This window comes from Emys orbicularis, chromosome 3, assembly GCF_028017835.1.
Source record: "Emys orbicularis isolate rEmyOrb1 chromosome 3, rEmyOrb1.hap1, whole genome shotgun sequence".
Classification (NCBI taxonomy): domain Eukaryota; kingdom Metazoa; phylum Chordata; order Testudines; family Emydidae; genus Emys; species Emys orbicularis.
Window position 1 is genome coordinate 13,632,613 of NC_088685.1, and position 13,309 is coordinate 13,645,921.

Consider the following 13,309-nt stretch of genomic DNA (forward strand, 5'->3'; position numbering starts at 1 on the left):
TTTGTTTTAAACCTTCTGGCTATTAATTTCATTGGGTGACCCCTCGTTCTTGTGTTATGTGAAGGGATGAATAACACTTCCTTACTCACGTTCTCCACGCAATTCATGATTTCATAGAGCTCTATCATATCGCCTTTTAGTTGTCTCTTTTCCAAGCTGAACGGTCCCAGTCTTTTTAGTCTCCCCTCAAATGGAAGCTCACATTCATTATCATTTCTGTTGCCCTTCTCTGTATCTTTTCAATTTCTAATATATCTTTTTTGAGATGAGGTGACCAGAACTGCACACAGTATTCAAGGTGTGGGTGTACCATGGATTTATATAGTGGCATGATATTTACTGTCTTCTTATCTATCCCTTTCCTCATAGTGCCTAACATTGTTAGCTTTTTTGATTGCCGCTGCACATTGGGTGGATGTTTTCAGAGAACTAGTCACAGTGACACCAAGATCTCTTTCTTCAGTGGTAACAGCTAAGTTAGACCCCATCATTTTGTATGTATAGTTGGGATTATGTTTTCCAATGTACATTGCTTTGCATTTATCTGCATTGAATTTCATCTGCCTTTTTTTTTTTTTTTTTTTTTTTTTGTACAGTCATCCAGTTTTGTGAGATCTCGTTGTAGCTCTTCACAGTCAGCTTTGGATTTAACTACCTGGAGTAATTTTGTATCATTGGCAAATTTTGTCATCTCACTGTTTACCCCTTTTTCCAGATCATTTTTATAAATCTGTTGAACAGCACTGGTTCCAGTACAGATCCCTTAGGGACACCACTGTTTACCTCTCTCGTGAAAACTGACTGTTTATTCCTGCTCTTTGTTTCCTGTCTTTTAACCAGTTACCGATCCATGAGAGGACCTTCCCTCTTATCGAACGACAGCTTACTTTGCTTAAGAGCCTTTGTTGAGAGAGCTTTTCAAAGGCTTTCTGAAAGTCCAAGTACACTATATCCACTGGATCACTCTTGTCCACATGTTTGTTGACCCCCCTCAATGAATTCTAATAGATTGGTGAGGCATGATTTCCATTTACAAAAGCCACGTTGGCTCTTCCCTCGACAAATCCAGTTCATCTCTGTGTCGGATAATTCTGTCCTTTACTATAGTTTCAATCAATTTGCCTGGTTCTGATATTAGACTTATCGGCCTGTACCTTTTAGGATTACTTCTGGAGCCTTTTTTAAAAAATTGGTGTCACATTAGCTCTCCTCCAGTCATCTGGTTCAGAGGCTGATTAAAGTGATAAGTTACATGTTACAGTTAGTAGTTCTGCAATTTCATATTTGAGTTCCTTCAGAACTCTTGGGTGACTATTGTCTGGTCCTGGGGACTTATTACTGTTTAGTTTATCAATTTGTTCCAAAACCTCCTTTATTGGCAACTCAATCTGGGATAGTTCCTCAGACTTATAACCACCTCTGCAGTGAAGACTGATGCAAAGAATTCATTGCATTCTGAAGCTAAATGCTACTATGGTGGGATTCTTTGATATTTTTCACCCCCTCAGACATGTTATATTATGGTCACTCTGACCAAGCAGTTCAGCTATATTCGCCTCTTGGAGCAGGTCCTGTGTTCCACTTAGGACTAAATCAAGAATTGCCTCTTTTCTTGTTGGTACCAGGAGTAACTGCTCCAAGAAGCAGTCATTAATAGTGTCTAGAAACTTTATCTCTGCATCCCATCCTGAGGTGACATGTTCCCAGTCAATACGGGGATAGTTGCAATCCCTCATTATTACTGAGTTTTCTATTTTTATAGTCAGTCTGTTCTCCCTGAGCATTTGATAATCACTATCCTGGTCAGGTGGTCGGTAGTATATTCCTATTGCTATATTCTTATTATTCAAGCATGGAATTTCTGTCCATAGAGATTCTATGGTACCGTTTGATTCATTTAAGGTTTTTAATATATTTGACTCTATGCTTTCTTTCACATATAGTGCCACTGCCCCACCAGCATGACCTACTCTGCCGTTCCTGTATATTTTGTTCCCTGGTATTACCATGTCCCATTGATGGTTGTCATGCCACCAAGTTTCTGTGATGCCCATTATATCAATATCCTCATTTAATACCAGGCACTCTAGTTCACCCATCGTAGTATTCAGACTTCTAGCATTTGTATACAAGCACTTACAAATTTGTCACTTTTTAGTTGTCTGCCTTCATGTGATGTAATTGATTCGGACTCCTTTTCATTTGACTATTTCTCTTCAGTTCCTACCTGTACTTTATCAACTTGTGTCTTCTCCTTTTTACTCGAATATAGAGCCTCCTGCACGGGATGTCTCTGTCTGAACCACATGCTCCTCCGCACCTGTCGACTTTCCCCCAGCGCTGAGTTTAAAAACTGCTCTACGACTTTTATTAACTTTACATACCAGCAGTCTGGTTCCATTTTGGTTTAGGTGGAGTCCATCCTTCCTGCATAGGCTCCTCCTTTCTCAAAAGGTTCCCCAGTTACTAATAAATCTAAAACACTTCTCCCTATACCATTGTGTCACCCATCCATTGAGACCCTGCTGTTCTGCCTATCTAACTGGCCCTGTGCGTGGAACTGGAAGGATTTCAGAAAATGCTACCATGGAGGTCCTGGACTTTAATCTCTTACCTAGCAGCCTAAATTTGGGCTCTGGGACTTCTCTCTTACCTTTCCCAATGTCACTGGTACCTACATGTACCATGACCACCAGCTCCTCCTGAGCACTGCACATAAGCCTGCCTAGATGGCTTGAGAAATCTGCAGCCTTTGCAGGCAAGTCACCATGCAGTTCTCCCGGTCATCACAAACCCAACTATCTATATTTCTAATGATTGAATCACCCATTATTCTCACCTATCTCTTCCTAATAACTGGGGTTCCCTCCCCTGGAGGGGTATCCTCAGCGGGAGAGGATACCATGACATCATTTGGAAAGTGGGTTACCACTATGGGATTGTTTTCGTCCACTCCAGCTTGATGTTCTCCTTCCCCGAGACTTTCATCCTCCTTAACAGCCCAGGGGCTGTCCTACTGGAGGTGTGACCGCTCTTACTGTGTCCCAGAAAGTCTCATCTATGTACCTCTGTCTTGCTTAGCTCCTCCAGTGCAGCCACTCTGTTCTCCAGAGCCCGTACTTGGTCTCTGAAGGCCAGGAGCTCCTTGCACCGAATGCACAAATACACCACCTGCCCTCAAGGCAGGTAATCATGCATTCAGTGCAATAAACTGGATAGTGTCTGCTTTGCTGCTGGACTTCTGCCTGCATTCTTTTTACTCCTGCAAAAAAGTAGGAGGGCTGTTTAGGGGGTTTTCTTGTTTATTGGCCTCAGGTTAGAGAATGTGAGGTGTATCTGGTTTTCATGCTGCCTTTCTCAACTCCCTCACAAAACTTCCCTTGGCTGCTGCTGTTCGCCAGCTCCTCTGCTCACTTAGGAGCTGGCTTTTTAAACCTTCTGCTCTTCCTGAGTAGCCCTGCCCCCTGGTTAAAGGATCCTTGCACAGATATTAAGAGAGGGTGGAAACACTCCACAGGAGAGTTAAGGCAGCTTAGCGTAGGGCTCGTCTACCTGGAGAAGCTATTGTGAAAAGCTGGGGTATGAATTCAAAGTACAATGGCTATTGTGCACTAGCCCCCATACGGACATTTTTATTCTGCATCAAGGGGGTGTCTCTACCGTGGAGCTGAAGGCATAATTTCCAGGTCGGGTAGACACACTAGCTTTGACCAAGCTAGTGCACCAAGAACAACCATGTAGCCGCAGCCGCACAGGTAGTGGCCCAAGTACGTACCTGTGATCTCGGATGGGATTGTACAAGGGTGCCCACCAGCTCATGCCGCCGGTCGTGCGGCCAGGGCTATGCTGCTAGTTTGCTTGGTAGAGCATTAGCTCAATGGAAGCTAGCACGCATGTGTCTGCCTGAGTTGGAAATTACACTTCCGGCTGCTGTGTAGACGTACCCCGCCGAGCACTTTTTTGCAGTCTAGTTTAATCCTCTTCCAAAGTGGATTAACCTAGACTGGACAAAGACACTCTGAAGTGGAGTAAGTGCATCCATGCGGGGAGTTTTGCTGAGTGGCTACTCCGCCCTTCGCTGTCCTGGGCTATTTCCCCATACAGACAACCCCTGCATGTTCCAGTGGCTTTACAAGGGAAAAGTAAAAATGGTGCCACCTGTTTGAACAGATCAGCTCCCTGCGTGTATTCAAGCTGTGCCTGCAGACTTGAGTCACAACCTGGTTCCTAAACTTGATCCCGCTTATGAAGTGCGGTACTGACCCAGCTGTGGGAGGGTCAGCGGGGTTCCTGTCTGGTTTGCTCATCACCAGAATTCCTACCGGAGGGGCAGGTTGGGCTCTCAGTCACGCCAGTGGGTAAAGCCGCGGTAACTCCATTGATTCAGGCAGCAGACGTGGCCTGCACGCTCTGTATTATAGCTGCTAGTGCCTGCGTCAGAGAGAATCCTACCCGAGCTCTGATCTCGGGCAGAGCTTGGTGAGGTGGCAGTTAGGGGAAACTGCCGTTCACTTGTGAACTGAGCAGTCTTGTCGAGGGTCAGGGAGAGGCGACAAACATGGAATCCTCCTGGGTCCTTTTACACCCCGATTCTGCAAGGTACATCAGCCTGCGGAGGAGTCCCGTGGGGTTCCCCATGTGCCCTGCTGAACGAGAGTCTTATCACTATTCAAGGTATAAGTGTGTCTTAAACTTTAAGACTTAAAGGGCACTCACAGGCCCCAGCGAAGCTAAGCCCCTAGTGTGGGCTTAAGTGCATCTCTGTTCAGCCAAGCATCTACCCGTGAGTTTAACCCTTTGCTTCAGTGCTCTGTTCAATTGGACCCTCACTTGGCAGGGGCCCTAAATGTAGGTTGCATTAACCAATACTGAACGAGAAGCATCTTTGTGCTTTTCTTAACATGAGCAAGTTCCTCTTTTGAGGGAGTTCAGTGCTACCATTCATGCCGTAATCCTAGTCCTTCCTGTTGATGTGACCCCATAGTCATAGGCGCCGACTCAATGGGTCCTCCAGGGTTGGAGCACCCACGGAAAAAAATTAGTGGGTGCTCAGTACCCACCAGCAGCCAAGCTGCCCTCCTGCCCCCTCAACTCCTGCCTGCCGGAGGCCCCACCAATCAACTCCCCCCCCCTCCCTCCCAGCTGTTCCAGGGTGTGCACGAGTTGCTGGGAGGGAGGGGGAGGAGCAAGGATAGGGTGCGCTCCGAGGAGTGGGCAGAAAGAGGTGGGGAAGAGCCCGGGAAGGGGTTGGGCCTTGGGGGAAGGGGTGGAGTGAGCAGGGCCGGTGCAAGGATATTTTGCGCCCTAGGCGAAACTTCCACCTTGCGCCCCCCCCCCCCTTGCACATCGGTTCATTGAGGGGCAGATCCCAACGAGCCTTTATAGACCCCAGGGGCCAGCCTGCCCAGGGGCCAGCCGTGCCCAGGGGCTGCTCCCCAGACCAGGTTCCCGCCTCCTGAACTCCCCTGGAGGGTGCACAGCCCCCCCGCGAGCCCTCCCCTCCCCACCCCACCCCGGCGGCCACCGCCCTGAGTCCACTCACTGGCTTTGCAGGGCTTGGGCTGCTGCAGCAGCTCGGCAGGGATGAGCCGCCTTCCGGAGGCACCGGAGAGCCAGAGTGTGGGTGAACCTGCTTTTTTTTTTTTTTTTTTTAAATAAAGTGTCCCCCCCCCCCCTGGAGATAGTGAGCAACAAGAACATTAACCCCTAACACCCTGGCTAATTCTTAACAGCCAGTTCCCTGGTCACAGCTAAGGGGAACTGAGCACCAGCAGGAGGCCAGTCTTAGCAACCGGCCAACCACAGTCCCCATGCAGTGCTAACTGGGTTAGGCTTTTTGGGTGCTCATGAGAAATGGGCTTTGGGCCTGTCCGTCTGCTCCCGCCTGCATCTCGGCTATTGTGAGCTGGTGACTCTCTCATGGGGTGGGTGTAGCTTTAGTGGGGGAAGCCTGTGGCTTCCGGTCAGCAGTGAACTCGACCCTCTAGCCCTGGGTCTGGGCTGAGTCACCAGCAGGGGTTGGGCGAGGGACACCTTCACTTGGAATCTGAATAGTGAGAAGTCACTGGTCTCTCGCTCTTTGAACAGTGACTGCTGTGAGCTGTGGAATTAAACCCCTCTCTTATAAGAGTCCCTTGTCAGGCGGTTCTGTCTGTCGTGTGGGTGGTGTTCCAGAAAACCCACCCCAGGAGCCAGGCTTGCTGGAGGACTGTCCTGCAAGTGGTGATTGGGTTACCCAGCTGCACTCTTTTGTGACTGTGTTGCAAGCTGTATTATAAGACTGGGTGTGGTCCCCCCCCACCCCCTTTTGGGTGATGCTTAAAACGTCCGAGGGACGAATCTGAAGCTGGCTGTCTTATGGCCCTCGTTACCATAGTATCTGAGCATCGACACTCCTGTGAGGCAGGGCATTTCCCCACGGGCCACACAACAGCCCGGGAAGGCCGCAGCCATTTAGCGCTGCCGTGTGTGTTTCTAGTCCCATGGGAACAAGGGTGCCATTCACAGGGCCTCAGTTTGACTTCTGTCAAAAAGAAGCCTGCCCAATGGATAGGCTGCTAGTCTGGGACTCAGGAGACTTGGGCTTACGTGCTGGCTATGCCAGAGACTTCCTGTGTGTCCTTAGTCACTTGGTCTCTTTGTGCCTCAGTTCCCCATGTGTACAACGGGGATAATAGCACTGCCCTGCCTCCCAGGGGTGTTCGGAGGATAAATCCATTGAAGACCGCAAGGCACTAGGGAGCTGTATCTAGCTCAGCTACGTGTCAGTATGGGGGGAGGTTTCCCTGCCGCTGCCCATGCTGGGCCCAGATGAACAGAGACCTCCAGGCTTGGTATCCAGCTTATTTTAAAAAAACCACTGCATCTCTGGGTGCCTTTAAAACCCAACCCCTGCCCCCCTCTTTGGCGTCAGAAAACAATGGCCTCTTGGCCTCGCCCCAACAGTTGCAGTGATGATGTTCGTGTCTCTCCCCAGACGGCGAGCTAGTTCACTACCGCTACGGGCTAAAGGACTTGATCACCATCCTCTTCTACGTCTTCATAGCAATCATCCTGCATATGGTGTTGCAGGACTACGTCCTCGATGTAAGTTCTGCTTCGGTTCTGAGGTAAAATCCCTGGAGGGCCTCTTGTTAAAGAGCCGCAGGCCTCTATGTTGACTCTTAGTGGCCGCAGCTGGCCTCTGCATGCTGGCTGGCCTTTCTGTGCTGGTTGGTTTGATCTGGGTGGAGGGGGTCTCTCTAGGGCTGACATGGTGGCAGGTGAGCTTTCACTTCAGGGGCAGGAGGGAGTGGCTGGTGTTGGGGAGTGAGGAGGGTGAATTGCCAGCATTGCGGCTTATGCCCTCTTATTATTTTTCCTCTAGAAAATCAACAGGCGGCTCCACCTCTCCAAGGTCAAACACAGCAAGTTCAACGAATCAGGGCAGCTGGTAGCGTTCCATCTCACCTCCATGATCTGGTGCTTGTATGTAGTAGTGACGGTAAGCTATGGCCGAGAGCCCAGCCGAGACTCGGCATGGTCCATTTCAGGTTTTCTTTTACAGCAATTGGGCCTAGGTTGAAGGAGTCTGCAGCAGATACCTGCCCGCATGGGTACTTTAGCATTCCCTCTGCTGGGTGTTTTCTGTGCGTGTTGGTTTGAGGCAGGCACGGCCCATGCTCTCATTGGTAGGAATCCCTCCAAAGTTACTTACTGTGCAGGGTCAGGGAGTCTCAAGAGAGCACGCGACCAGACTCCAGAGCAGCACGTACAGTGGAGGCTCCGTGTAGTGCTTGGCGAGCTGGACTTAGTCTCTGTCAGAGTTAGGGGATTGCACGGCAGATGGAAAATTCTGTGTCCGTTTCACTGAGCTAAAAACGGACTTGAATGAACTCGATTTGAGAGCGAATCATGCAGTCGGTGCGGCAGCAACTGTGCTGTTCATTTTGATATTACATTTACTTGATTTGAAGCTGTCTCCAGACTTTACGTTGTCAATGTGACACCGACTCTGTATTGACAAGGCGTAATAATAATGATAATAAATACCTGCCTTTTATATAGCACTTTTTATGACCAGCTCGCAAAGCGCACAATGAAGCTGCATTGTAGAAGTTGTCATAGAGAGCGCTGGAGGATCTTGGCACCTCGGTGAGGGGTAGGAGACAGTTTGGGACAGCAGCTGTCATTTAAACTGTCACTTCAGGATTCAGAGTCAGCACACGCACACACTGAGGTGAATGGGACAGTTAACCCCTCTAAGCTGTTGTTTCAGGCTGCCGGCAGACTCAGGCAGACGTCACCATGTCAGTTTACACTTGGTTCATGTTTTCAAGGTTTTCTTTGCAAGCATGAAGGCTACAAACATAGGGTGAAATTCTGGCCCCACTAAAGCTGGGGGAAGTTTTGCCGCTGACTATAATGGCACCAGGGTTTCACCTAGCCTGTGTTGTAGGGAAAGATTCTGGAGCACATTTCTATGACAAGGAGAAGATTCTCAGGCAAAACCCCTAACCATGGAATTGCATTGTATCCTGGGCCCTGCTTTACAATCCCTTGGCAGCCTGCTCTCCCCCCTCTCTGGGAAGCCTGTTGTTCTGGCTTTCTGCTACGTGAGGCCCCTTTATTCAAGATGAGAAAGCGGGAAATGTTCAACCAAGGGAGCCATCCGATCAACTGGAGCCAACACAGTACTGTATAGTCAACAAAGCTGCTGCAAGGAGTAGCTGGGGGTGGGGCTAGCTGTGTGCATTTTAGCAAGAGCAGATCTCTTAACCCAGGATACCAAACCCCTGGAATGAGCAGAGAGACGGGGATAAACTCTGCTAAACACAGTTAAGGTCTCTGAACTCCAAGTGTCTTAGTACCAATTGCTATTCTGCTCACATTCTGATTCCAAGCTGGGGGAGCAGCATAGCATAAAAGACTGGAGATGCCAGGAGACTTTAATCTGCATGAAAATGTAAACTGACTTTCCATTGGATTTGGATCAGTTTGCTGGGGGGCAGGAGGCTAGATAAGGCAGAGGCATTGTGCAAACATACTGTAATATGTGGGTTTAACGCATTAGCCAGTGTCCCCCATCCATGTCCCCCTCTCCCCCCAAAAATCCCAACCAAAACCTACGTAATTTCAACTTTAATGCCACAGAACATAAATGCAGTGGACAAAAGTCAGGCAATGCAAAAGTTAAGGATCCTCCTGGCCAGAGCCGGCTCTAGGCTTTTTGCCGCCCCAAGCGGCACCCAAAAAAAAAAAAAAAAAAAAAAAAAAAGCCGTGATCGCGATCTGCGGCGGCAATTTGGCGGGAGGTCCTTCGCTCCGAGCGGGAGTGAGGGACCGTCCACCGAATTGCCGCCGAATAGCTGGACGTGCCGCCCCCCTCCGGAGTGGCCGCCCCAAGCACCTGCTTGGCAAGCTGGTGCCTGGAGTCGGCCCTGCTCCTGGCAAGGCTAACTCAGCCGGGTGTGTGTGGCGGGGAGGTATGTTTGGATTGCTCTTAAATACGTGCATTAATACATGTCCCACACAAAAAGCTTCATGCAAAGAATTGAAAGGGTGCTAACAGTTACTAAAGAGAGTTACCACTTAACCAGCTGTATTAAGCCTTTCACATCCCCCAGTGTCAGGAATGCCCCAGTATGTGGTATCCAGCCAGTGCTGGATAGTAACTGACTATTCACTGTCGCAAATTACATGCGATTCCAGCCCCTCAGTAAATAACCCTAAACTCCATCTACAGCACCTGCCTCACCACCCTAGTACCATGTCCTTCCCAGCAGGCTGACAACTGCATGCTGCCTCAGGCCCCAACTCCACCTCCAGCGCGCTGACTCCACCCCAGTTTTACCCCTCCAGATGTAACTCACCTCCACAGTGCTGGGCCCAGCCTGAGGGAGGTGGGTATCAGGAACCTGCAGTGTGTGGGGGGAGCGGGGGAAAGAGAGATTTGCACACAAAAAATGGATCAAGACCACTTGCTAAGACTGGCCTCCTGCCGGTGCTCAGTTCCCCTTAGCTGTGACCAGGGAACTGACTGTTCTCCACTGTTAAGAATTAGCCAGGGTGTTAGGGGTTAAGGTTCTTGTTGCTAACTATCTGGGGGGGGGGAGACACTTTATTTAAAAAAAAAAAAAAAAAAAAAAAGCAGGTTCACTGTAATTTTGTTTCTGACTCACATAATTTCCCAGTCTGGTGTAATGGGCTCCTGGCCAGGCCCAGGGCTCCCAGTGACTCTTTAATTTCCAGTTAATTAAAACCACCGAGTAAATGCTTCTTTGGAAGCTTCACCTGGACCTGCCAACCCCTCCTGACCTGCACTGCTTTGCAAGCCAATCACAGAGCATCCCTCTTTCTCAGGGTACGTCTACACTTACCGGAGGGTCCGGCGGCAGGCAATCGATGTTCTGGGATCGATCCCGGAAGTGCTCGCCGTCGACGCCGGTACTCCAGCTCAGCGAGAGGAGTACGCGGCATCGACGGGGGAGCCTGCCTGCCGCGTCTGGACCCGCGGTAAGTTCGGACTAAGGTACTTCGAATTCAGCTACGTTATTAACGTAGCTGAATTTGCGTACCTTAGTCCGAAGTGGGGGCTTAGTGGGGACCAGGCCTCAGCCTCTATTACTTTAAAGTCCATTCATTCCTGAGACGCCTGTGACTGGTGGATGCTCCTATGAATGATATGGGGCCTGGTCCATTGAAACAGGTGGCAAAGCTACCGTTGGCTTCAATTGGCTTTGCATCCGCCCTATGGTGCCTGTTCTCTCATTGCTGGCGGTGGTCACCTTGTCTCTTGTTAGTGCGGCGTTAACCCTTTGGAGACTGCCCATGTAGGTACCTATTTCTGTTCCCCTCTCCCTCCCATCAGGAAAGCCTGGTGTCCACAGGGTTAAAAAGACTTTGTCCATCCTCCAGCATCTCTTATGCCCTTAGTGTGGGCTGCTCGTGCCCCCTGAGAGCGAATTAGCAGCATCACCCTTGTTTGAGTGCTTCACGGCTGCAGTCTCCTCACCGCCAGCACCATCCTGCTTCAGACATTTCCACTAGCCAGGGGTGGCAGAACTGGTAGGCGGGGGGGGGGGGGCTAGAGCCCCTGCAATGGAAATATTGTGGGGGCGCTGTCCCTGCATCAGCTTGCACATGCCTAGGTGGATTGGGGGGGGGGGGGCATTGCAGAGGCAAGAGCTGAACCCAGAGGGGCTAGAATGGCTGCGTCAGGGCCTAGGACCGGGCCAAGGAGCAGGACCTGGAGGAGCTGAAATGGAAGCCCCAGGACTGTCCTTCCAAGGCTGAAGCTGGCTGCCCGCTCCCACCCCCGGCCAAGTCTCATACTCCCCCTTCTATTCCTCTGTCCCCCTCCCCCATTTTGCAGGGAGCTTCCGCCCTCCTGCCTCTAACTGGGGGCCGCCGCCTCCTCTGTAAACATCCCAAGCTGCTGCTGTGCCAGGGAGCCCCGAGGGGCGTGCCAGCTGCCTGAAAGAGGCTTCTGAGCTTTCTCACTCTGTGTGCTCTGTCCCCCAGCCAGCCCCTCTCTCTGACTGCAGCTCGGTATCCAGGGCGGGTTTGCAGAGAAGACGCTGTAAATGAGGGTGAATTGTCAGAGCTGGGCCTGGCTGCGCGTTTCGCCTCCAGAGCCCAACTTCCCCCCCAACTTCAATTTGGCACCAGGTGGAATTATGTCCGACAAAGCCAAGATCTGTCGGCCTCCAGGGTGCCTCTATTCTCCCACCCTTTCCTTAAGGGAGGGGGAGTTGATGGGAAGAGACTTCCCTTTGGTTTAGAGTGACCAGACAGCAAGTGTGAAAAATTGGGACGGGATGGGGGGGGGTGATAGGAGCCTATATAACAAAAAGACCCCAAAATTGGGACATCTGGTCACCCTACTTTGGTTTGGGAGCGTGGGCAGCGGCGGCTCCAGGCACGTGCCTGGGGCGGCAAGCCGCGGGGGGCGCCCTGCCAGTCCCTGCGAGGGCGGCAGTCAGGCAGCCTTCGGCGGCTTGCCTGCGGGAGCTCCGACGGTCCCGCGGCTTTGGCGGCAATTCGGCGGCGGGTACGCCGAAGCTGCGGGACTGGCGGACCTCCTGCAGGCATGCCGCCGAATCCGCAGGACCAGGGACCTCCTGCAGGCATGCCGCCGAAGGCAGCCTGCCTGCCGTGCTTGGGGCAGCAAAAAAGCTAGAGCCGCCCCTGAGCGTGGGCTTGTCTGCACGGCAAGAAAGCCCAGAATCGTTAGTGTGCACCCCAGCAAATCTGCACTAACCCCCCGTGTGGACACTCTTACTCTGCACTAACAGCGCCTCACTCTGCTTCAGCTTAGTACGCTTCCAAGGTGCCCAGTCAGTGTGTCCACATGAGGATCTAGCGCAAGGTAGCTATTGCGCTGTAAAATCACACCCTGGCTTAGTGCGCACTAGCTGCTCCATGCAGACAAGCCCTGAATATTGAGCCACTTGTATCTCTCAATTCCGAAGCAGCCTGCAGTGTTGAAGACACGTGTCTGGTAAACCGAAGTAAATATGGATTCCATGCAAAGATGCTACATTAAAAGAGCACTTAAGTTTGCAGAGCAAAGCACTAAAAAATAAATCTGGGAATGTCCAAGTTCAGGTTTCCCGCACAACCATTATTTATTTGTATCCTCCTAGCACCCCAGAGCCCCAGTCAAGGACCAGGAGCCAGGGCCGCATTGTGCTAGACACAGTGCAAACACAGAATGAAAAGAGGGTCCCTGCCCCAAAGAACTTACAGTCTAAGACAAGTGATTACAGATGGATACAGGCCAGCAGGGGAGCACAAGGAAACACTGAGACACAACTTGAACTTCACCCCTTTGGGTTTATGATGGGGTTTAATTACAGGATCTCATCCCGTCACCTCTACCGGACCCAGAGCTTGTTCAGTGTGCTGGCCGGACGGTGCACACTCTTGTAAGCCCTTTATAGCTTGGTGGAATCTTTCACTGGAACCCTAAAAGGCAAATGGGACCGTCTCCATCCTTGAACTGTCAGGTTTCTGCCCTTTCCCACTGAGAGATTAGCTGGGCTGCAGCAGCTTTATAACAGAAAACGCTCCCGATGTTCAAAAATGGCTGAAGGAGTTTTGCCCAATCTTTATTTCAGTTCCCCTTCAGAGACAGAGGAGACCTGGAGAGGTGCAGCCCCGTTATGTGGAAGTTGGACAACATTATTATCAGCCGTAAGAGGCCTATTAGAATGGCAGTGTTTTGGCAACCTTAATGCTGGCCTTACCTAACGTGCTTCAGCTTGTAGTAAGTGCAGCCGCTCTGAAAGAATCCAGCCTCCAGGCCCCTTTTCTCGGTTTCTCATTA

The 13,309-nt window shown here is 50.7% G+C and overlaps 1 protein-coding gene across 1 annotated transcript in view; it reads left to right on the top strand.

The window, feature by feature from the left end:
• The window catches only part of TRAM2 (translocation associated membrane protein 2), a 49,211-nt gene that overhangs the window by 28,877 nt on the left and 7,025 nt on the right, over positions 1 to 13,309 (top strand). The window contains exons 3-4 of the mRNA XM_065401612.1: positions 6,977 to 7,086; positions 7,367 to 7,483. Coding sequence (XP_065257684.1) covers positions 6,977 to 7,086; positions 7,367 to 7,483 — 227 coding nt within the window. The remainder of the gene's footprint in view (positions 1 to 6,976; positions 7,087 to 7,366; positions 7,484 to 13,309) is intronic.